Source organism: Rhinichthys klamathensis, unplaced genomic scaffold (genome assembly GCF_029890125.1).
Source record: "Rhinichthys klamathensis goyatoka isolate OS25496 unplaced genomic scaffold, OSU_Roscu_1.1 h1tg000209l_1, whole genome shotgun sequence".
NCBI classification, from domain to species: Eukaryota; Metazoa; Chordata; class Actinopteri; order Cypriniformes; family Leuciscidae; genus Rhinichthys; species Rhinichthys klamathensis.
In genome coordinates this window covers 2,066,807-2,093,577 of record NW_026606734.1, presented here as the reverse complement: position 1 = coordinate 2,093,577, position 26,771 = coordinate 2,066,807, and the positions used below count along the sequence as shown (strand labels likewise).

General features: G+C 38.5%; 1 protein-coding gene across 3 annotated transcripts in view; it reads right to left on the bottom strand.

Annotated features, from left to right (window-relative positions):
- The window catches only part of LOC130096982 (ankyrin repeat and fibronectin type-III domain-containing protein 1), a 90,093-nt gene that overhangs the window by 54,914 nt on the left and 8,408 nt on the right, over window positions 1-26,771 (bottom strand). For 2 of the 3 annotated variants that reach the window (XM_056263675.1, XM_056263676.1), the window contains 2 exons: window positions 20,127-20,305; window positions 17,795-18,018 (listed from right to left, as the gene is read on the bottom strand). In XM_056263675.1, coding sequence (XP_056119650.1) covers window positions 17,795-18,018; window positions 20,127-20,305 — 403 coding nt within the window. Of the gene's footprint in view, window positions 1-17,794; window positions 18,019-20,126; window positions 20,306-23,353; window positions 23,847-26,771 lie in introns of those variants that run through there. The other variant, XM_056263674.1, reaches the window with a different exon arrangement.

Below are 26,771 nucleotides of genomic sequence, written 5' to 3'. Positions count from 1 at the left end.
AGTCTGGCGTTATAAATGATGTGCTTTTAGTTTACTGTGGAGTGGGTAAAACTGTTTTAATGGCAGGCTAAAACTGGTACCATTGATTTGCGCTAGCCTAGCACCGGCCAACTACGCAACTGGGACGACTGGATGATTTTTTTTTTAAAATGTCTCTACTGATAAATAACACTAAGGCTCACTTGTAAATGAGGCCCGATGTCCAAAATTCCGAACCACCCCTTTAAGTCTTGTTAAAATATTCATTACATACCAAGATTTACATTTTTTCACAAAAATATTAATGAAAACTCTTCCTTCAGAGGAGCCATAATTTCAATAAACCATATTTAAAACTTTAAGTAAAAAAAATATATATATATATATATATATATATATATATATATATATATATATATATATATATATATATATATATATATATATATATATTAGCCTTGTTTAGATATTCATTATATCAAGATGTTTTTGCACTAAAAAAAACAGAGAATAAAAGTAATAATAAAAATAAAAACACCATTTAAAAAATATTTCATGGGAAATCATCATTTCAACCAACCAGATTCAAAACCGATTTAAAATGATTGAAGAAAAAAAATATTGGAAAAAAAATACAGTTAACTAAATGAACACAAAAATATTAAAATATGCAATCATATAGTAATAAACGTAAAAAAATCTACTTTAAAAAACATTTAAAAAACATTATTTTTGATATGAATATATATTTATATATATATATATACACTCACCGGCCACTTTATTAGGTACACCTGTCCAACTGCTCGTTAACACTTAATTTCTAAGCAGCCAATCACATGGCGGCAACTCAGTGCATTTAGGCATGTAGACATGGTCAAGACAATCTCCTGCAGTTCAAACCGAGCATCAGTATGGGGAAGAAAGGTGATTTGAGTGACTTTGAACGTGGCATGATTGTTGGTGCCAGAAGGGCTGGTCTGAGTATTTCAGAAACTGCTAATCTACTGGGATTTTCACGCACAACCATCTCTAGGGTTTACAGAGAATGGTCCGAAAAAGAAAAAACATCCAGTGAGCGGCAGTCCTGTGGGCGGAAATGCCTTGTTGATGCCAGAGGTCAGAGGAGAATGGCCAGACTGGTTCGAGCTGATAGAAGGGCAACAGTGACTGAAATAACCACTCGTTACAACCGAGGTATGCAGCAAAGCATTTGTGAAGCCACAACACGCACAACCTTGAGGCGGATGGGCTACAACAGCAGAAGACTCCACCGGGTACCACTCATCTCCACTACAAATAGGAAAAAGAGGCTACAATTTGCAAGAGCTCACCAAAATTGAACAGTTGAAGACTGGAAAAATGTTGCCTGGTCTGATGAGTCTCGATTTCTGTTGAGACATTCAGATGTTAGAGTCAGAATTTGGCGTAAACAGAATGAGAACATGGAACCATCATGCCTTGTTACCACTGTGCAGGCTGGTGGTGGTGGTGTAATGGTGTGGGGGATGTTTTCCTGGCACACTTTAGGCCCCTTAGTGCCAATTGGGCATCGTTTAAATGCCACGGCCTACCTGAGCATTGTTTCTGACCATGTCCATCCCTTTATGGCCACCATGTACCCATCCTCTGATGGCTACTTCCACCATGTCACAAAGCTCTAATCATTTCAAATTGGTTTCTTGAACATGACAATGAGTTCACTGTACTAAAATGGCCTCCACAGTCACCAGATCTCAACCCAATAGAGCATCTTTGGGATGTGGTGGAACGGGAGATTCGCATCATGGATGTGCAGCCGACAAATCTGCGGCAACTGTGTGATGCCATCATGTCAATATGGACCAAACTCCCTGAGGAATGCTTCCAGCACCTTGTTGAATCTATGCCACGAAGAATTGAGGCAGTTCTGAAGGCAAAAGGGGGTCCAACCCGTTACTAGCATGGGGTACCTAATAAAGTGGCCAGTGAGTGTATATATATATATATATATATATATATACACACACACTAAAATATTTTATTATAAAAATTTGCTACATGACACAAATGAATATTGAATCAAAGTTTTGAATCCGGTAATTGAAATGGACAGTTTGAACTGATTCACAGAACTGAATCAAACTCTAGAGCTTTTTCTAACGCTCTAACCTTTTTGCTACTTTAAAGTTATTAAATTATCTCGGTCTTCTTTTGCAAGACTTGGAAGAATCACAAGGTAGACTAATGACACAATCTTCTGGATTTGTATTTTGGGTTGTGTTTATGGTGACTGGCTTTTAAATAACTGGTTTTATTTCCAGTTTAAACATTCAAAGCATCGGTCTGCAAATGGAGCTAAAGCCAATCCAAGAGTCCTCATGGTTACAAAACATGCTGGTCTGAAATGTGCATGGCACAGAGCATGTAGTGTGTGTGTGTATGCGTGATGGATTAGACAGATTCAGAGACACAGACACATATTTATAAACACACACATGCATGCACATACACACACTCCTCTTCTTGTAGTAGCGCTCTGTGTAAGTAGGATTTCCAAGGACTGTTTGTAAGCATATGAAGGGCTGCATTCTCTGGGTGTACTGCTGGGAGACAGCCAGTCCACACACACACACACACACACACACACACACACGCATACACGTATATATTTATACACCCTTCACGTTGAACAACCAATAAGTGTCAGTTTATTAAAAACAAAATGGAGTCTCTGACAGAAGGCTGCAGACCATGAAGGCAAAAGCAAAACAACTGTAAACAAGCCGCAATAAATCCACCCACTTCAACCGTGAGGAATCCACTGAATCAGTCCACCTTAAAGCGGCGTTCACACTCAAACACATTTGGAGCGATAAAGCATCCAGAAGTCATTCATTTTCAATGATAGTTGCCGACTTACACTGCGCTTAACCTGGTGCATTTGTCTGTCCACACTGAACACGGACACAAAACAATCAATCACAAAACAACACCAGAAACAAAACATTTACTCGTCAAGTGATTTTCTGAGGCCCAAAATCCTCTGAAAGAACAGATGCTTCTAACTACGAAAGCGCACTTTCATGTGTTGTTGAGTTCAGAATTGTGCCAGAATGCAATAAACACTTCTTCACTTCTCACGTGCAATGAACACTTCTCCACACAAATTCATGTATGAGACATGGAAGTGAACTAAAGCAAGGGGAACATGTTTAGAGGTACAAGAGAGACCACAGCAAATTCTATTACCATTGCATTCCCACTATTCCCAGTTGCCTTTTCTGACTTTCCGAAAGAGGGGGGAAAAGTAACAATATCGATTACGCAATTCAGAAAAGACAAAGATGTCAAATTTACAGTCACTACCTCGCCACAGTGATTTTATGTAATATTACACAAAATATAATGTTGTACAATAAAGAAATAATTTTACGAAAAGTACAAAAGCTACAGTCTTAAAGGTTTAGTTCAACAAAAATGAAAATTATGTCATTAATTACTCGCCCTTGTGTCGTTCCAAACCCGTATGAAATCTGAGCGCTTTCTGTCCCTCCAGTGACAGCTCCGCAACTACCACTTTGACGCTTCAAAAAGTTCATAAAGAGATCGTAAAACTAATCCATATGAATCGAGCGGTTTAGTCCAAATTTTCTGAAGACACTCGATCGCTTTATACACTGAACCAATTAAGTCTTTTTTTCACATATAAACATTCAACAACTCATACATCAGATATGGTAAACAGAAGCTCAAGCATGCTTGCTTGATGTTTGAGAACCAATGAGGTTCATTCTCGTGTTACGCAGCACGTTTGAGCTTCTGCAAGAACCAATGAGGTTCATTCTCATGTTACGCATCACGTTTGAGCTTCTGCAAGAACCAATGAGGTTCATTCTCGTGTTACGCAGGACGTTTGAGCTTCTGCAAGAACCAATGAGGTTCATTCTTGTGTTACGCTGCACGTTTGAGCTTCTGCAAGAACCAATGAGGTTCATTCTCATGTTACGCAGGACGCTTGAGCTTCTGCAAGAACCAATGAGGTTCATTCTTGTGTTACGCAGCACGTTTGAGCTTCTGCAAGAACCAATGAGGTTCATTCTTGTGTTACGCTGCACGTTTGAGCTTCTGCAAGAACCAATGAGGTTCATTCTCATGTTACGCAGGACGCTTGAGCTTCTGCAAGAACCAATGAGGTTCATTCTTGTGTTACGCTGCACGTTTGAGCTTCTGCAAGAACCAATGAGGTTCATTCTCATGTTACGCAGGACGTTTGAGCTTCTGCAAGAACCAATGAGGTTCATTCTTGTGTTACGCAGCACGTTTGAGCTTCAGCAAGAACCAATGAGGTTCATTCTCGTGTTACGCAGCACGTTTGAGCTTCTGCAAGAACCAATGAGGTTCATTCTCGTGTTACGCAGGACGCTTGAGCTTCTGCAAGAACCAATGAGGTTCATTCTTGTGTTACGCAGCACGTTTGAGCTTCTGCAAGAACCAATGAGGTTCATTCTCGTGTTACGCAGCACGTTTGAGCTTCTGCAAGAACCAATGAGGTTCATTCTCATGTTACGCAGGACGCTTGAGCTTCTGCAAGAACCAATGAGGTTCATTCTTGTGTTACGCAGCACGTTTGAGCTTCTGCAAGAACCAATGAGGTTCATTCTTGTGTTACGCTGCACGTTTGAGCTTCTGCAAGAACCAATGAGGTTCATTCTCATGTTACGCAGGACGCTTGAGCTTCTGCAAGAACCAATGAGGTTCATTCTTGTGTTACGCATCACGTTTGAGCTTCTGCAAGAACCAATGAGGTTCATTCTTGTGTTACGCAGCACGTTTGAGCTTCTGCAAGAACCAATGAGGTTCATTCTCGTGTTACGCAGGACGTTTGAGCTTCTGCAAGAACCAATGAGGTTCATTCTCGTGTTACGCATCACGTTTGAGCTTCTGCAAGAACCAATGAGGTTCATTCTTGTGTTACGCAGGACGTTTGAGCTTCTGCAAGAACCAATGAGGTTCATTCTCGTGTTACGCATCACGTTTGAGCTTCTGCAAGAACCAATGAGGTTCATTCTTGTGTTACGCAGGACGTTTGAGCTTCAGCAAGAACCAATGAGGTTCATTCTCATGTTACGCAGGACGTTTGAGCTTCAGCAAGAACCAATGAGGTTCATTCTTGTGTTACGCTGCACGTTTGAGCTTCTGCAAGAACCAATGAGGTTCATTCTTGTGTTACGCAGGACGTTTGAGCTTCAGCAAGAACCAATGAGGTTCATTCTTGTGTTACGCTGCACGTTTGAGCTTCTGCAAGAACCAATGAGGTTCATTCTTGTGTTACGCTGCACGTTTGAGCTTCTGCAAGAACCAATGAGGTTCATTCTTGTGTTACGCTGCACGTTTGAGCTTCTGCAAGAACCAATGAGGTTCATTCTTGTGTTACGCTGCACGTTTGAGCTTCTGCAAGAACCAATGAGGTTCATTCTTGTGTTACGCTGCACGTTTGAGCTTCTGCAAGAACCAATGAGGTTCATTCTTGTGTTACGCTGCACGTTTGAGCTTCTGCAAGAACCAATGAGGTTCATTCTCATGTTACGCAGGACGTTTGAGCTTCTGCAAGAACCAATGAGGTTCATTCTCGTGTTACGCTGCACGTTTGAGCTTCTGCAAGAACCAATGCGGTTCATTCTCGTGTTACGCAGCACGTTTGAGCTTCTGCAAGAACCAATGAGGTTCATTCTTGTGTTACGCAGCACGTTTGAGCTTCTGCAAGAACCAATGAGGTTCATTCTTGTGTTACGCAGCACGTTTGACCTTCTGCAAGAACCAATGCGGTTCATTCTCGTGTTACGCAGCACGTTTGAGCTTCTGCAAGAACCAATGAGGTTCATTCTTGTGTTACGCAGCACGTTTGAGCTTCTGCAAGAACCAATGAGGTTCATTCTTGTGTTACGCAGCACGTTTGACCTTCTGCAAGAACCAATGAGGTTCATTCTTGTGTAACGCAGCACGTTTGAGCTTCTGCAAGAACCAATGAGGTTCATTCTCGTGTTACGCATCACGTTTGAGCTTCTGCAAGAACCAATGAGGTTCATTCTCGTGTTACGCAGCACGTTTGAGCTTCTGCAAGAACCAATGAGGTTCATTCTTGTGTTACGCAGCACGTTTGAGCTTCTGCAAGAACCAATGAGGTTCATTCTTGTGTTACGCAGCACGTTTGAGCTTCTGCAAGAACCAATGAGGTTCATTCTTGTGTTACGCAGCACGTTTGAGCTTCTGCAAGAACCAATGAGGTTCATTCTTGTGTTACGCAGCACGTTTGAGCTTCTGCAAGAACCAATGAGGTTCATTCTTGTGTTACGCTGCACGTTTGAGCTTCTGCAAGAACCAATGAGGTTCATTCTTGTGTTAAGGGGCTTTCACACAGGACGCGGAATGCGCTGCGCTGGCCGCTGGGTTCAGCGTTGCCCTTCAGATACAACGCGATTTGCGCTGTACTATGCCAGAGCAAAGTAGGCGGAGTTTTCAAAAACCTTTTAAGCGGGAGTTCTATTTATTATATACACACACACACACACATATAACATCGAAATCAACACACGAATCATGAGCTCAGTTCTTTTTTAGAATAAAACATTTATTCAAACATTAAAGCTGACACAAAGGAACAAATTATATATATATTAAAACACACCTGACATGCCAACTTGAATGGAGATATGTCTCCATGACACCGCTTTTCTGCCGATGTCCCTATACGACCTCAAACTTGTATCATAGAGCTCAGGAAATTCCGATACACACAGTACTAGCCGTTCATCCATTTTGATTTCCGTGTTTGTTTGGATGTCCCGTTTCTATTGGCCGCGCTGATAATCGTCACAGAGCGCAGCGGCAAAAGTTAAACTATTTTGAACTTTGACCGCGGCGTGCGCGCGAGCAAGTCAATGGTGCGCACCGCTGTGCTTGCGCTTTGCTCGACGCAGCAACAAAACGTCTTCGCGCGGCGCAAGCCATTGAAATGAATGGGTTTCATAGCGCAGCGCAGCGCTTTCCGCGTCCTGTGTGAAAGGCCCATTACGCAGCACGTTTGAGCTTCTGCAAGAACCAATGAGGTTCATTCTTGTGTTACGCAGCACGTTTGAGCTTCTGCAAGAACCAATGAGGTTCATTCTTGTGTTACGCAGCACGTTTGAGCTTCTGCAAGAACCAATGAGGTTCATTCTCGTGTTACGCAGCACGTTTGAGCTTCTGCAAGAACCAATGAGGTTCATTCTCGTGTTACGCAGCACGTTTGAGCTTCAGCAAGAACCAATGAGGTTCATTCTTGTGTTACGCAGCACGTTTGAGCTTCTGCAAGAACCAATGAGGTTCATTCTCGTGTTACGCAGCACGTTTGAGCTTCTGCAAGAACCAATGAGGTTCATTCTAGTGTTACGCAGCACGTTTGAGCTTCAGCAATGAGGTTTGTTCTCACGCGTCAAGCCGGTTCGGTTGATCTTCTGTTTATGTTTGCTGATCAATGTTTATATATGAATAAAAGCCTAAATTAAATCTGTTCATCATATAAAGTGATCGTGTCTCTTTAGAAAATGTTTACTACACCACTTGATTCATATGGATTAGTTTTTACGATCTCTTCATGAACCTTTTGAAGCGTCAAAGTTAGTTGGTAGTTGCCTAGCTTTGCAGAAATCGCTCAGATTTTATTAAAAATATCTTCATTTGTGTTTCGAAGATGAAAGAAGTTCTTACGGATTTGGAACGACATGAGTGGGAGTAATGATGGCAGAATTTTTATTTTTGGGTGAACGAACCCTTTAATTACAGTAGAAAAACATCATTACAGTGTGTGTCCATTTATAACAACGCAAGTATGCACTCCATTCTCAGCGTTGCCACAAGGGGTGCTATAGCGTGCATTAGCTTTACAATACTTCCTTCTAAGGTAAGTTTTCACTTTCAGGTCTACTACTGGAATCTGGCTATAAAGTTAGTTCAAGTCAACATGTTTATAGCTAGCCTTATGAATAATAACAAAATCTGGTTTAATGACGCAGACATTTGAAAAAAGCTGGAGTAATGAGGTCAGTGACTGCCACAGTAACTCAAGAACACACGTCAAGTATGTAAAAAAGGACTGCACACTTTCAAATATAAACTTAACCTGGAATCATTTTTTTGACAGCAGAAATACAGCAGTTGAATCTGTCCATCTTAACAGCCGTCCACCTGCGCACAACAAACCCCAAACACTCTACCGCAAGTACACTAGCTCAACCTAAGAGCAATAAAATCAATCATTGTGGGTCAGTAAGTGCAGCATTATTATTTACCACTGATGAATAGAGCAGCTCACCGTGACCGCAGTAAATGTATACAGCCATACATCAACACACCGCTACAAGAGAAGGTTACCAAGACACGATTCTGCTGCTTCACAACTCAAATAAAACATCACACTCTAGGAGACTTTTTCACTGCAGGATTTCATAAAAGACAACTCAGGATTAAAGGAACAGTTCTCTGAATTAAAATTATGTCATTTTCTCCCCTTCATGTCATTCCAAAGCCGTTCCAAACACAAAAGGAGGAATTCCAATGCAATGCGAGTGGAGACTGAAGCTTTCAAGCTTCAAAAAAGGACACTTTGCATAACCATAATTTAAGTCACTATTCACTGATAATAACTGCTGTGACTGAATAAAGACTAGTGTTGTCACGATACCAAAATTATTGTTTCGATACCGATACCAAGTCAAGAATTGCGATTTCGATACTTTTTCGATACTTTTCCTGAAAAGGGAGAAACACTCTCAAATATCATTGCTGTGCTTTATTTTAAAACTGGGACAACATTCCAATCATAACACACTAATAAATGAACATTTGAACAGCAGATAGGCTATAATAACCATTTGAACAAAATATGAAATATGAAAAATATAAAAAATAAATTAGAGCAATGACATTCAAGGTAAAAAAATAAATAAATTTAGCAGCATTATCTCAGTTATCATAAGAAACATAAGATTTTATCAATATCAATGCCACTGACGATTCTGCTTATCGATCCGATTCTTTAACGATTCTCTTATCGATTCATGATAGCATTGTGTGGAAAAAAGTAGTCATGCTTTTTCGGGGGGGAAAAACAAGTGTTTTTATTTGTTTTATGTAATAAATGAAACCTTATTACAAAGTGTTAACGATTAGTTATACACCGATTCAGACAGATCAGTTGTTTTAACCATTCATTAAAACGAATCGGTTCAAATGAGTCATTAGTTCGCGAATTGGACGTGTCATTATCGGACGTGTGCGCGTTGTGTGTTTATCCAGGCGGTTACATTCCACTGTCATCACAGAAAACATTTCATGACTGGATAGTTTTTTTCGTTTATTTAAAGTGTGGTTTATGTCAGCTGAATGTGCGGAACGATTCAGAGAAGATAAGGCAACGTATTTTACCACAATTTACACCCAGCGGTAATTCAGAAAAAAAAAAAAAAAAACTCCGAATGCTCCACATGAAACTTTAGTCTCCCGACCTTACCATCGTGTCGAATTATTTTGATTAATATGTGCGAGGGAGAGAGAGAGAGCAAGACAGCGCTTAGTTTTGAGACGGTGAAGCCTTGTTTATACTTTCGCCTGGCTCCGCAGAGAGAGAGAGAGTGCGCGCGCGCGACCGGGGCTCGCTCACTCTCTCTCTCTCTCTGCTCGTTCAGTTCACGCGCCCTGTCACACGCGCATGAGGAGAAAAACACAGACGTCCATAGGGAGGCACTGGAAGCGTGCGTTGCACACACCAACATGCAATACTCTCTTACAAATCTGGAACGCGGACATTCTTAGAAGTATCGATACTAATAAATTTAGGTATCGTGAAGTTTTTAATTTCCGAGTATCGCGATACTTTTGAAGTATCGGTGCACCGTGCAACACTAATAAAGACAGTGAGTAGAATGGGATCAGTTCTGTGATCAACTGATTCATTTAAAAAAATCTGACTCTAAAAAAATTATTCACTCGAGAATTGCACATTGCTAATTTATTGCTACAACAAAATGTAATTATGGTAATAAGTAATGGACTACTTCAACTGAGTCAATATCCCACTCAAAAGAATGATTCATTAGGAACTGCACATTGCTGCTTCTCTAATGAACTTATGATTGTGTCTAGGAGAGTTAGGGTATACGTCAAGATTATCAGAGAATAACAACTTACATTTCAGTCTGTTCCTCACATAAAGCGATCAGACTTCAGGAGGCTTGAAATACAGTGCATGAGTCAAATACACTCCTTTTATGAGGATTTTCTTTCTGAAGCTTACAACTGCATGCAGAAGAGCGACCAGCACACATCTTTGTGTTTTAAAGAAGAAAGAAAATCAAACCGGTTTGCAACAACATGAGGGTGAGTAAATCCATAAAGTGCAATTTGTCAAGCCCTTATTGTGCATACAGAAAGAAGACAGCTCGTAATTAACAATCATACATCTCTACTTGATTAATACGCAATCAGAGCAGAGACGAATGGAATATAATTAAGTTGCCTACACTGTAGAAAATTATTTTTTTTTAAAGATTATTGGAGTGCATTTTACTATTTCAGGCTTTCTACTTCAAAATGTCATGCTTAGTTCAATGAGTTGCATGTTCTTTGTAATTATTTGTGAAACTTACTAGCACTTTCTAAGTGAAAATTGTTTCAAAGGGTTTTTTCAGAGGGTAGTGTACAAATTCATATTCGGACAGAAACACATTTTATTCTCCATAATTGACACAAAAATAGATTTTGTACATTTTCTGAAGAAAATGTAAGTGTTGCTTGGCAAACTGCAACAATGTTGCTAAGTGGTTGCTAGCATGGTTGTTTACAATCTGTCATAAAAAACGCTGCAGGAAATCGCACACAGTGAATGTAGTTGAATTTAATCAATATCCAAAAAAGTAAACATTTGGATTTCTCATATTTTTAACTCGATCCTCGAGAGCATCTCTCTCTCTCTTTGTGTTTGTGTCGATCCCATCCCCCCCTCAAAAACATCACAAATACTGTTTTCAGAAACTCCTTATATGCTTTTTCATCTTTTATTTCTGCTAAACAAAAATTTGTGAATCACGTTCCGTCTGGTTGATGTTTCCTGAAAAAAAACATGTTTGTTGATTTTAGCTTTTATTCCAATCGCAAGTTCTCACGAAAATAAATTGATCCGATAAAGACTGAGGGATGGTTCTGTTTATCCAATTCAAAAAATGTATTCACATTCACACATGCATAAACATTCAGCCTACCATGCATTCATTCATCTTTTGACTAATACAAACATATTTTCAATGGAGAGTCTACAACACTTTACCAGAGATTAATCTATCACCGCTGGTTAGAGTTAACTAAGTGCGTTAACTAAACTGCTTTATTAGGTAACAAGCTTTCTGTTAGGAAGACATGATGGATAAAACGCAGACAGAACAAAACAGAAAAGAAAGGAAGGACAAACTTAAGAGGGAAGAGTGTGAGGATGAGTTTGGGAGCGACGCCCCACAACTAAATACATAATGACCCTTAATGGCCGCCGTTTCACCACGTAACCAACAGCAACCACTGCTGCGAGGAAAAAATGTCCAGCCTTTCGCCTCTCAAGTGTGTGTGTGTGTGTGTGTGTGTGTGTGTGTTTGTGTGAGCTAGTGCATCTGTGTGTGTGTGCATTTCAACAAAACAGCACATACAAAAGAGATGACACTTTAAACGTTGCAATTTCTTCTAGATTTTTCTTTCCTTTCCTATTAGTGATGCTTGTCTTCTGTACATTTGTAATTTCTGGAAACGTTTAAGTGTTCATGCTCTTAATAAAGGGTTTTGATGATCGTTTCATAGAGAGTTTGTGCCTATTCAGCACTGCCATCTAGAGCTCCGCTCGCAGAACTACACAGCAGACAGAAAATTACATATAAAACTGAAATACAAAATTCCTCTGGGAATTTTTTTTTAATAGCTGTTCTCGGAATTATTCCAATGTTATAATTACAAAAACATATCTTAAATTAGGATTCATTGTTTATTTTAAAATGTTTTTTTTTGTTGCATTATTACTATGATAAACCCTTTCATAGACAATCTCACAAAACCTGAAAAAGTCCAGGTCATATTTCAACACAAAGAAATTATATTTGCTTATAGAAAACGCACACTTTCTCCAAAAATTGACATTATGATTTAAATAAGATATTATTTTGTTTGCATTAGAGTAAAGTATTTATGCATCATGTTAGTATTTGTTGTAATGTTATGTTATATCTTAATGGGAGTTCAAAAACAAAGACAATAATCATAATTAAAGTCATTTAAACCATATATATTTTAGTAATGAGAATTTGTGAAGAAATGTTTTTTTAACTATAATGGAAATAATGAAAAACAAACTTAAATATAAAGTTTATTTCCTTGATGCAGTTCTGTTATTGATTGTTAACTGAAACTTTAATTAAAATAAATAAAAATCATTTCTGGTAAATAAAGCTAAATTATAAAGTAAAATATACAACTAAAATAACACTTTAGTCTTTATACTAAACATATTTTTAGTTTTAAAAAAAAAAGTGCAATCTTTTTGGGTGAAATTTGACTTGGACATTATTTGTGAGATTCACACAAACATTAAAATTAAAACAATTAAAGTCAGTAAAACATTATTTTTAGTAATGAGAATTACTATTTTTTAATTTTTTTACTATAATGGAAATAATGAAAAACAAACTTAAATATAAAGTTTATTTCCTTGATGCAGTTCTGTTATTGTTAACTGAAACTTTAAAAATCATTTTCTGGTAAATAAAGCTAAATTATAAAGTAAAATATACAACTAAAATAACACTGTCTTTATACTAAACATATTTTTAGTAAAAAAAAAAAAATTGTGCAATCTTTTTGGGTTTTAAAGGCGTTTCACCGCACTCACGATAAACAAGGTGCCAGACAGACACAACTAAACAACTCAGAAAATAAATAAACTGTCTGCACACTTGAATCCTTTAAAGCAATTTTAATCGCCAAGCTTTCGGTCACAAGACCATCCTCAGGGCATGCCCTGAGGATGGTCTTGTGACCGAAAGCTTGGCAATCTTTTTGGGTGAAATTTGACTTGGACATTATTTGTGAGATTCACACAAACACATTTTCTTTAGTCTTAAGGCCCATTCACACCAAGGACGATAACTATAATGATAAAGACAAGCTCTAAAAATCTTTCTAAATATAAAAGATTAGCAGAGAGTACAGCACAGAGAAACAAGATCACTGGAATTACTTTCAGAAAAATATTTTTTCCCAGCTAATGACCGATAAAAACATTGACAGACAGACTATAAAGACTTAAAAGAGCTCTAGCATTTTAAAGCGGCTGCTGTCAAAACAGAACGATATCGTCCGCCGGTGTGGACACTAATACAGTTATCGTTCTTGGTGTGAACGGGCCTTTAGCCTTAGTCCTCCTGCCTGAGTGGATGAGAACTGTAAAGTATCATTGAATTTTACTCGAGTCATGCATGACCATTAAAAATAATAATTACTTTGATTTTCTAGTCCCCATGCAAACACAACTTCGGTGCACATACTTATGCATGTGCTCTAGAAATGTAGAATACAGAAACCAGTCCAGCCTTACTGCAACATCATGCATTCAAATATTTGATTAATATATGACAAATACTTGCCATGAATATCCATAATGAATTATTCAAACATCCTCCTGATGGAGCTGCTGCTGTCATTTCTCTCCACACAGTTCTTACACACAGATCAAGCAAGTAAAGTTCACTCGAAGTCCACACACTGTGTACGATTATCTGTAACCAGCAGGCCATTCAAACAGCAAGATAATGCAGCAAAAAGCTTTTTCCAGACATTTTCTCCAACAAACCTCTTTAAGCTGGCACTTGTGGGCAGACAGCCAACGCACTGTTTATTGATACAACTAAGCTCTCTGAAAATAAAGCATTCTGCAACCCTGGAACGATTTCTGAATGTGTCAGCGTAGTGAAAACTATTAAACCGTACAGTACACTTGCTTCTTTAGAAAAAAAAAATCCACATTACAAAAACAAAATAATCTGCTTACTGTACCGTTACACTCCTACACTGAAAATGAAAGATTCGGGAGGAAAAAAGAGCTTATAAAATACACATAAACTGGTATGACTATGAAATTATAGACAACTTGACAACTGACACTTGAGGTTGACTACTAGTGAGTTTATATAGATGTATTCTTAGTGTTTTAATTCTTATATTTTTAGTAGCTGTGTTAAAAGTTAGTTCACCCTAAAATAAAAATTAAATCATCATTTAGGCCGTGAGACAGAGGGTTGATTGGTACCATTTTGAGGGATTAAACCGCATGGTGATTTTTGTGTAGGTATATGACCGTGTATTTGAAAAATGTGTGATAGCATTAGATTCAAGGTAGTTTTTGGTTACAGAGGATGATTTTCAAACATATGTCAAGAAAAAGGATAAATGAATTTATCTTTAAATAAATTTAAAATTTTATAAAAAAAAATATAAATTTTTATTAAAAAAATTTATATTTTTTTTTATAAATTTTTATAATAAAAAAATTATAAAAAAATAATCAATTTTTTTAATTATAAAAGGATACATTTTTCTCTCTTGTAGTCACTGAACACCTTACCTTGAGGTAGGATGATATAAGTGTTGATTTCTAATGAAAGCTACCATGGATCGGATGCTATCACACATTTTCCAACACTAGAGATGTGTACCTTCATGAAAATCAAAAAGAAATTTAATCCCTCAAAATGGTACCGGTAGCCCAAATTTGGGGTCCTGTCTCATGGCCTATCACCCTCGTGTTGTTCTAATGCCATTCTTTCTTTTTCGGACCACAAAAGAAAAAATGAAGAAAAAAAAAAGTCCCGCTCACACTCGTTCATATAATGGCAGTCGACAGGCATCAAGCTTTAAAAAAAGATGCGAAATATCACAGAATGATCACATGCGACACGTGCCGTATATTCCAAGTGTTCTGGAGGTATATGATAGGGTTTGGTGGAAAACAAACCGAAATTTAATGCATTGATTAACAAAAAATATTAGCTCATGTGTGGCACGTCACATGGGATCATTTTGTGTCTTTTTTTAAAGCTTGATGCATAAAAACAACAGCAGGGTGAGTAAAATGATGACTTCATTTTCTTTTCAGGGTGAACTAACCCTTTAAAAATGGGTACAAATTTAGATAGACAAATTTCAGGCAGTCTGGGCATCTCAGGGAAGCTACATCACTAAAATCATCCCATTTAAGGCCCCGCCGCTACAAACATTAAAGCAGCACTAAGTAGGAATTCCGTTTTTGTCAAACAGCGACCCCTAGAGTCGCTGTGGAGTACTTGTACTGTCGTGAATAGCACTCACGCAGAGATGGCTCGCACTCACGGCCGGATCCCCTCCCCCTGTACACCGGTACCTGTTCAGTAGGATGGACGCTGTAACAAGTGGAAATAAGGTGTGGCCCCTTTAAGAGCTGCACGCGCCCTGTTTAACTGTCGGCAGTCTGTATTGTATGTGCGCCTCGAACACCACATGTATACAGCGCCGGGTTATTTCTGTTTGATGCTCATTTTATCAGATCTGTTTTTTGCCGTAAAGCAATTCGTTACCTCGCGAGACCTGATATCAGACGATACTTCCGAACACTGAGGCCGGCGGCCCGCCGTCCCAAAGTTGCAAGGGTGGTTTTGCGGCTCACAGGCACCAGAGGGGTGCGAGACGACCACCATTCAACACGAAATCAGTAATATAAACATTACAATGACTCCAAAGCTGTTCGGTTAAGGTAAAAAAGTTACTTAGTTCACCTTTAAAGTGCTTTTATAACAAATTCACTGTTTCAACAATAAATTTCAAAGCAATTACCCTCTGACTTCAAATTTCCTGCTGTGAGTAACATTCCTGTAATTTTATATAAAGCCTATACGCCACCATTTTTTGTGAGGACTAAGATGGATAGCTTATAGTTAGCCTATTTACCAATGCCTATTTGACTTATTGAAGGGCTGCGTTCAAAATATTGCTATGAAACATTTCTTATCCCTAAAACTACCTGTTATACAGGTCTAGTTGTTCTGACGATAACTTAAAAAGAAGTTAAGACAATCAACCATGCACATAGATGTCTTACCCCTAAACAGAGACGACCCATTAGGTGCAAAGAAGAGCCCATCCTGTGAAACAGTGAGACTCATACACAGTTTGGTTTTGTCTTCAGCTTTCTGAAGCCTCTCCACATGCCAGGTTGCATTCGAACACCTGAGCCTCTATTACACGATGCAGGCAGGTAATGAGGGCTCGACTTTCATGCTATTATACACACCACATTAAATATTAACACAAAACCTTCTGTGTGCATGACTTCAATTACTTTACTTTACATACACTACTCTCAAAAGTTTTGAATAATTACCATTTTTCTATGTTTTTCTAGTCTCTTCAACTCACCAAGGCTGCATTTATTTGCTCAAAAATACAGTAATACAGTAATATTGTGAAATGTTATTACAATTTAAAATATGTTTTCTATGTTTTCTGTGATCAAAGCTGAATTTTCAGCATCATTACTCCAGTCTTCAGTGTCACATGATCCTTCAGAAATCACTCTAATATGATGATTTGCTGCTCAATTATTATTATAAGTGCTCAATTTTTAATAAATTTTCCCTATTGTAGTGTTTTTATGTGGAAACAGAGCTACTTTTTTTTAGGATTCTTTGCTGAATAAAAAGTTGAAATATAACCCTTTTGTAACATTATAAATGTCTTAATGCCACTTTTGATCAATTTAATGCATCCTTGTTGAATAGAAGTATGATGTATTATAGAAAAGGGTTTATACACATATATACACACAGCAAATCTAGCCTGGCTAACGTCAGACCACGTCTCATTGAGATTGAGGCGTGATTGAGATTTTCTCGTATTTGAGGCGTGGTTTACGAATGCCCAGAGCCGTTTATTGGGTGCTACGAATGTCTATCAAATGCGCCTGTATGTAGCTCATAGCCAATCGTTTCAATTATACCAGATGACGTATGCAGAGCGACAGAAATTAGACGAGGAAGACGACGATGGGTCAGAAATTTATGTGTACACGATGGCGTATGTATCTAAGGCTGCATCGAAAGGTAACTTTGTGTTTGATCCATAGGTATAAACAAACTGCTTCGGTGTGTCGCATAGACGTCGTCATCGTCTTGCCGCTCCCTCTCGTTCTGTGATTGGTTCCCTCGCTGAGGCGAAAATCTGGTCCATGGTATCCAGACTGGCTAGCAGCGTGAATAAAATCGCCCAGGGGAAACCCAGGCTACAGCAAATCATCATATTAGAGTGATTTCTGAAGGATCATGTGACACTGAAGACTGGAGTAACGATGCTGAAAATTCAGCTTTGATAACAGGAACAAATTATATTTTACTATACATTCACATTGAAAACAGTAATAATATTTCGCAATATTACTATTTTTACTGTATTTTTTTAAAATAAATGCAGCCTTGGTGAGCAGAAGAGAATTCAGTCAAAAACAGTAGTGTAGCTTTGCGTGAGGAACAGACCTAAAACAATTTAAGTCTCATTTGCGTTTGCATTTAATTTCAAATTTAACCTCTTGTACGCATTTCACCAGTTTGAATAAAAATCCAAGAAAAAAAGACTTCCATGGTAATTAATAAACGCATACAGGTTCGGAGTTAATAATGACCGAACGCATTTTTGGGTGAACTCAGTTTAGAATAAAGCAAGTTTGGACACAAGTACTTACAAACTTCCTCTTCAGTTTGACTTTAGGATCGGCTAAGCTCCTCCCCTCCGGCTGGGCGGACTCAAACTCTGAATCTCCCAGGTGATCATCCGCAGACATGCTCTTCCTCAGATACGCCGCCCGGCGCCGGAAGTGAGAGAACGGTGACTGAGAGCGCGGACGCAGGTCAACGGCACCCGGAGCGACGTCCCTCTCGTTCTCATCTTCGAGCCGCCACATCTCGCCTGAGGACAGACAGACGGGTACGATTCTGATCACACATCAGTGAAATATCACACACGCCATATTTAACCTTATTTGGCTGGTGGTTACTCCCAGGCAGCCCCAGCCTCATGGCTAGATCTGCAGACTTTCTGATGAGGACATAAGGGAGCTGTCAGACCGCTGGAACAGAGTTATTCATGTTTATTACAGTTGAGTCAGTCAAATCTGGGTCAGAGTTGCTATGAGACATTACGGCCCTCATTTGGCATGATCCCAGCATAATGAGCACGTCAAACACACTGAGGGAGACGGCTGGGGTTCGGAGTGTATGTGTGTGTTAAACAGCCACGACGCTCCGCTGTTGGTGATGGCAGTTGCTTAGCAACTAGAATGGGGAGGAAGCCAAAGACTTTAGGTTTAACATTTGAGAGACAGTGAAAAAATCCTTCACAGAAGCTTAACAAGAGCAGCGCAGCTGTGAGAATTGAGGAGAAAAGCGTGAGAAAGAGAGCGAAGGGGGGATTTGGATGAGCAGTGCAGGCAGAAGTAAATATCGAGAGCACGCAGACGGCTGAATGCGCTGAACAAATCGCACATGGCGCAAAGCTCACGCGTGTTGTGAATGGAATGTGCCGTGTGGAAGAGTCTCGTTCCAGCCACCGAATGAAATGTCGTCCATTCACAACTATACCGCCAATTCTATTAATTGATGATGTTTTCATTATCATATTTATTATTTTTGCTCAACAAATCAACTTGCTCATTCAAATGCTGAAAAATTAAAAATATTCAGAATATGAGGGTGAGTCTAACAACACATATTTTATCCTAAAATCAAAAGAAAAAATCCAAATTACATTTTGCATGAAGAAAATGGAGCCTATTATTTGTACCAATAAGTGTTTCTGCACTGCAACATTTTTAGGATGTTTTTAGCTCATTCAATTTCATTACAATAATGTTTTTTGTTATTTTCTCATTACAGTAATGTAAAAAATGCTATATTATTTAAGTTGTACAGTATAAATTTAAAGTGACACTATGCAACTTTTTTTTGTCACAATTTACTAAATTTAAATAATGAGTTAATAATACATCATCAATCCCTCTTATGAAACTTGTTTTTGTCTTACACTGATTCACTATGGTAAACCTATTAGATGTGTTTATATTTTAGACCCGAGGGTATAGTTTTCATGGGAAATTGAGTACATACGTCACTCGCCCATGTCTCGTCATATCCGCAAACAGAGAAAAGTTGCTCCGGCTACTTTCATGCGTGTCTGGTGTGGGAGTTGAACATGGAGCCGCTAAACCTCCAGAGAATCACCCGCTTATAACAAAGGCAAAACAGAGGAGAGTCTGCTGGCAATACGAGAGCGTGGCAGAGCTCGTAATAAAACAAGAATCAACATTGGCTTGGCTTTTCAGAGATGGAGAGAACTGAGGGATTCACGTTTTTATCATACAACAGGTCAGTAGGTATTTTATTGAACAGATAAATTGTCATATGTAGCTCTCTAACAGAGTTCATTGTAAAGCATTATCGATTGAGAAAGGTCATTTTGTTGGTTGCTGTAGTGCTGCGCTGGAATTTATTATCAAGGAAATACCGTCTATTAATATGTAGAGCTACAATAACGTCTTGAGCTATAGTCAGCTTGAGATCCTTTCCATCTAAACACAGGTGCTGCAAACCATATTCCTCCGCAGTCATGCACAACCAGAACAATGTTCCTTAGCAAAATGTATGCATTATTGTTTTTTAATAACTGGAGGGCCATATGTGTACCTTTAATATGCAGATTATAATTAAAACAAAATCCACACAAGAATAATTTAAATTATTAAAAACAAAACTGTTAAAAATATTGAAAAAATATTGTCCTTCATGCAATATAAATATATATATATATAATTTCTCTTATTTCTCCTTTTGATTTCGAGGTGAAATGTGAGCTGGACATGTTTTCATGAGATTCAGGTTTTTTGGTTGTCACCCTACAGAACATCTTTTCATGTAGTTCACAGCAGAATCATCAAAACCGAGAGTTTAATACAATATGTTTTGATAACATGGGCGTGCGGTTCAAATAAACAGAAATGGACACAAACACACACGCAATACCTGCAGGGGGCAGCGTACATGCTTCAAGACCACCAGGGCTGGAAGGAACACGTGGGCGGTGTTGTCGTTCACAAACGTTCTCAGATTGCTGCACACGGATGGCAGCAGGGGACTGGGGGATGCTGGGTAATGTTCTGGATTTAGCTAACAGAGGCCTTTGCAACCGTCGCTCCAACGACCTGGAATACAAACAAGAAACAATCATAACCAACAGATCAATAATCAATTACAGTCCGATTCATTAAAATACATGATTTTCTGAAATAATCTCCACAATAAAAGAACGAACAATCAATGTTTTGCATTGTATAATGTTTTACACTGTATAACTGCACTATGCATGTGTGTGGTTGTGTATTTGCACATGTTTTACACGTGATTTTCTCCTGAGGGTTCAAAGAAGTGTGTTTATTATGTTATTTATCAATTTATTTATTGTTATGGTTTAATAATTAGTACAACCACATCAAATGTATGGACTCAAATTGATTAAAATGATCTTAAACAGCTGAAACATGTCGTCTTAATTAGCATGTAAAGTTTGCATGCATTAGATGAACTAGTCTGTTTCGGTCTATCTGAAGGGTTATAGTAACGTTGAAAACATTACTCTTCAAGCATGCAGGATGGAGTGTAGCAGCGTGTGGAGATTTGGCCGCATTCATGTGTGAATGTCTGGCAACGACGGACCAGTGAATTCCAAACGGCTTCAGGAAATTCTACAGCAGAATGTGACGGCGTCTGTCTGTGATCTGAACAGGCGCTGGGTTATGCAACGAGCTTACGATCCAAAACACTGAAGCAAATCAACGCAACAGCACAAAAATATGTTCTGCGTTTTATAAAAACAACATACTCCAAAACATCCCAAAAACTACAGAAACAGAGAAAAGAAGGAAAGCTAAAGCACAGATGTGAAGAGCAGCTGCAGAGCATTTCATTGAGGTCTATGCCAATAAATATACTTCCACTATTGATCAAATATTAAAGTGGTTTTCCCATCATTAATCTTTCCAAACTATTTATTTTATAAAGCAATGGCAAAGCAAAATATTCTCATAAAGTTTGTTACAAAAACCCCTTTAATTATGACCAATGTGACAAATTATTTCATAAAATGTATAAAGATAATCTAGATCATATTGTGGACAAATTAAATTTAGGGTAATAAAGAGAATTTAGTTTATTAATATTCACTAATAATAAGGTTTGGAGGCCTGCAATAAAGATTTGATTTAAGAACTAGAACATGAAATCTTAAGAGACCATTGACTTTTTTAATACATGTTCCTGGTCTTATTCCACTTTTCTTTAAAAAAAAATTCTTCGTAATCTTTTATCAAAACTTAATAACTTGCTCTGCCTCTGACATAAAAAATTTCCCAACCCCAGCAAACACCTGGCTTTAATCAGTTCAGTGGATAAAAACAAGCCCTGACCTACAGTTAAATACCATGTTTTACTCATAAATATGTTCTTACAGAAGTACAGACTTGAAAATGATTGACTGTTTCCATCCACCTATTTTTATGCGCATTTTGGGATGCTGCATAAAAAACTAAAACATGCGCAATTTTTAGAAATCATGCATTTCAATTGAGGGGGATACATTTTTTTTATCCGATTAAAAAGACATTTGCAAAAAACTAAGATAAAAAACACATATACCGAATAAATCCCTTGATGCGCAACAAAAAACTGATTGGTCCGCTGATTAGTCCATTTATCCAATCATCGCACAGCATCTCAAATGTTGGTTTGGTCGTTCTGAAATGCCTGAGCCATCAGAATGATTTGGTTTAATTCCCTCTCAGAAGCGTCTCGCATGATTGTGTTCCCAAACACCAGCATCCGAACGCAAGAGATCATGACAGCGTTTATTACGTTTCGTCTGTGAAACGCAAGTCATTTATGATGGAGGAATAAAGAGCCACAGTGGCTTCACTGATTGCAGCGACTTCCATGTTTATTACAGATATTTCGCGCCAATTTCCCAGGAAGCGACGATGGAAACGCTGCTTTATCCACAAATGTTTTATGCAATATTCCGATTTTGAGCATTTAAGTTAAATTTGCAACTTTGAATGGAAACGTAGCTAAGGTTGTTATTGTTAAATAAAACTATTAAAAATTGTTTGTCATTTGAAATAAAGCTTATATAAATATTAGATAAGACCTTAATGTAATAACTAAGTTTAAGTTGAAGAACTAAAATTACTAAAACTTAAAAATAAAGCTAATCAGAAATATAAAAAACCTAACAACACATACAAAGGCATACAAAACTACTAACTGAAAATATATAAATAAAAGTAAATAGTATATAAATAAAACTGACTGAAAATTCCCAGCCCCATATACGCTTTCATTCTATAGAAAAAGAACCGAGTAGTACATCCAGAATGACTCGTTTTGTGTTCAAAAACAGAAAATCATTAGATTTGAAATGATATGAGAGTGAGTAAATGATGAGCGAATGTTCATTCCTCTATGTCTCCTGCTTCTCAGATGTTTCTCCTGAGAAAAAGACCCTGGTAATCTCACATGCGTCTCTTCTAGAGTTTCATGAGAGAACAACAATGTCTCAAACTGTGCTGAAATTTGCCAAGACAGAAATTATCTGAGCTACTGCACATTCATTTAATAGTTCTAATCTACACTCTTACTGTACTGACACATTTTTTTAATTCTCCAAGGGAATTTTAAAATAAAATCAGATGCAACTCAACCTGAGCTACAATAAAACAAACACCTGAGCAATAAAGTCACTAGACTGCATTCAGAGATTTGATGTATAAGCACACCTTTTCAAAGGTTCATGACTAAAACATCCTGATGATTCAGTTCAATCCCTGCCAATCAGTACTCGATTCTCTTATTTCATTGGCTGCTTATTTCTCTCAACCCGCCCTGTTCTGTCCTCCCACTGACCAGACGTCCAGGTGAACTGACTGCACTCGAACCCTCTGGGAACCACTACACCCATCAAGTACTGTTAACCAAAATATACAAAAACATCATTAAGATTTTATCCGCTATATTTACAGGTGATTTATCAATTTGCTCATCTCTTTTTGAGGCAATGCCACATGAAATTCATAAGTCAGCATTATTAGAATATTAACAAAATATACCAGCTGTTTTCAAAATAAAAGTCTGGAAATCTCAGAGCAGGACACACACACAAAATTCCTAAAATCCACTCTCAAATCCCGCAGTTTTAGTACCTGGCCTCAGCTACCGTGCAACAGTAACTGCCGCTGCGACGGGCATCCCTCCGAGTCATGAGCTCATCTCTGGAACGCCGACGGTTAAAGTAATCCGTAAGTTTCCCGAAACTTGCCATTCTGTCCCTGGCTTGCGTGTGCGTCCGCGTTCTGATGTTCTTCCACGAGCAGTTGTTTACTTGAGTAATTCATTCACTCATTCTCCTTTCCTCTCACATCCCCACAATTCCCCTGTGAACATCGGCGAACGTGGAGCAGCAGCAGTCGCGTGCCCGCATGAGCCTCGCTCGCTCTCACACTGAAAATAGAAACGCTTATAACTTCCTTTAAAAGCAGCGCTGCGGGCGCAGGGTCTCTCCCAGAGACAGGCGCGTGTGAGTTTAGTGTGTCTTTCAGCATTCTCCCCAGAGCATCATCAGTGCTGCGGCAACATCATCAGCATCCTGCATCTCTCCCTCTCAGCCTCCCTCTCCCTCTCTCTCTCTCTCTCTCTCTCTCTCTCAAATGCGTGCCGAGCGCTCTGAAAGAATAAATATCATCTAGAGCAGAGGAGGGGAAAAAAAGAATGACTAAAAATGAAAAAGGTATCAGAGTGAGAAGGCAACACCAGCTAGAATCAGTGATTTCATATCCGTGTGTGTGTGTGTGTGTGTGTGAATCAGTCTTTGATAAAGACAGCAGCTTGGGCTGCACTTCAGAGAGTGGAGTTCACAAAATCAATACAGGCAGAGAATGGGAGAGCATCGCTTGCCTTTTGTTTGCTTCACTAGATCCACTGTTTTCCTCTTTTGATATGCTGGCCAGATGTTGAAACTGAATTAATATACCAAGTAAAATACACAAAAAAAAAAAGATTTAAGAAAGGAAAAAGGTTAACATCAAACTGGCACATTTTTGCCTGCTGCAAGCAAAACTGAGCGCAGCTCTCCGAATATATATTGCACATTCATGGCAGATTTACAGGACTGTGTCCGCTGCTCTCAGTGAGAATTAATTGTCTCCTAGCATGTAACTTCGTCCAGGAATCTTTCCCTCCCTGCAGAATCCTGCTAATGCTGCCGTCTGCAGTTTTTCTCTCCTACTAGAAGCTGAACATGGAGGGAATGGATGTAACAGAATGTGCAGTACAGGTCAAGATAATCAAGGGAGCCAAATCAACTATCAGCTATCAGAGCAAACGCAATCAAACACACACACACACACACTTCTCGTTTCTTAAAGTAAAGCATTTTGGACTTTAAGTCTCCATGGTTTCATTGCAAGAATCTTACATATTAAACATAAATGTTTAGACCTGTTTTTTTGTTAATAGTGTCATTATTTAAAAAAATGTTAGGTCATTTGAACAGATAGTTTAAAATTATCTTATTATTTATTTACTCGCCCTCATTTCACTCCCAACACATGACTTAAAAAAAAAATCTGTCCCAATTTTTTTTAAATTGCATGAAAAAGGGTGAGGATAGAAAAAAAAATAGTAAAAATATTTCACAATATTGTGAATATTTGGTGGGTTTGGTGAACAAAAAGGGCTCTGAGCATATCATACATCTAGGGTTGAAAAAAAAACATCTAGTAACAACAATGGAGATGATGATCATGATATCCGCTGCCTTTGGGAGAAACATAAAAAATAGCAAGTATGCGTCATAACCTGACTTCTCCAATCAATACAGCTTCAGGTCACAGCTGTGATAAGTCATATTTTTTATTGTGTGTTTCCTGACACTCTTATATCAAACATTCAACTCTGCGCAAAATGAAAATGATATTTCATTTGATACTATGCTTGTCTGAGCATCACGACCAGGTGTGCGTTTCCAGAAAACATCGTCAGCCAACTAGGGTCGCAAGTTCTGTCGTTATCAGTATAGATCAACGAGTCTGTGTTTCCTAAAACCATTGTTCCAACGGACATTCGCAAACAGCATCGCAAAGTTGTGTGGTTGGAACTGCAGCTCTCGCCCTGTTATTAGAAGCATCATGTCTTGTTAGCATGACATGTGGACTCAATAAATACTTATCTTGAGAAAAACAAGCAAGCTGACATTCAGTAAAATCTCTATCTTTTAATATTATAATAATATCTTATATACAGATGTCATTTGCGTCTCTCAAGATATTTAAAGTGCCGTTTTTGAAGAGTGTGCATGTGCGAACGTGCTCCAGTACGCAAGAACGAGCTTATGATTGAATCTGGACATAAAGCAAAATCACAGAGAGAAAAAGGAGAATTGGTCCTCAGATGCCATGTCTGTAATTTATAGCAAAAAATCAAGCATTAATTCGATCTCAAACGGATTCATTAAAAGAAGTTATTAATCCATAACCTGCGTGACATCATTAACCAACGTGGTTGAATGACAAATTTGTGACAGTACGGTTTTGGGAAACAGTCGTGACTAGCTAGTTGATTTCCTCACCGATGCATCGTGCTTTGGCAGTTCAGCAACGAGTAGCGTCGTTGTACGGGAAACACACCCCAGCACGACACAGTAACACTGACACTGTTTGGTGAGGGACTATATGAGATCCAATAAGAGATGTGGTGAATGTTTAGGTAACTTTCACCACTATTTGTAGAATTCTAAACCTTATATCATAAAAATGTGTTACATAAAAAAGTATAATTTCAAAGTACACTCCAAAAACATTTTAATTTCAGATTTATAAATTGTATATAAAATGGTTAAGGCGAATTCACACCGACAAATGCAGACCAATGCCGACAGTCACCAGATTACAGTTTATTAGTTCGAACCGATTAGACAGTGTAGTGCAAGCTCAGAACAGGGTTACTCGCGGGCCGATCATGCAACACCGTTACAACACAGCGCTGGGAGATCAAGTGAGAAAGCGTGTGAATTCACCACAGTATTAATATCATCGCTGCGAGATCTAGAGAGAAGCATTCAAATTCAGTGCAGAATTCTCTGTTGTAAACCATATCAGATCAAACAGCGCTGACGTGGAAACCAGGACAAACATTGTGCCACAAATCACCAACATTCACAACGGATTTAATGTAGCAACTAGCAATGCGAATTGTAACCTATTGTTACAATTCATCTTTGATCACAGAAATAGATTACATTTTTCAATATATTACAATAGAAAACACTTATTTTTAAAGGGGTCATATAATTGTACATGCACTTTTACAAGTTGATTGTACTGAAATGTGTGTTGGCAGTGTCTGTACACAACCATCATAAAATGATAAAAATCCATCCAGTGTTTTTGTTTTAATCTCCTTATATGTTTTCCCCTGCCTCAAACCAAGCCGTTCGAACGTGTGACGTCACAGGGTCGGAAGCCCCTCCCATGATTGTTGATTGACAGGAGCGTTTCAACACAGACCCGCCCTCGCTCGTGCGGGAGCTGTCAATCATAGTCTGCGCGGACCGGCGCGCTCATT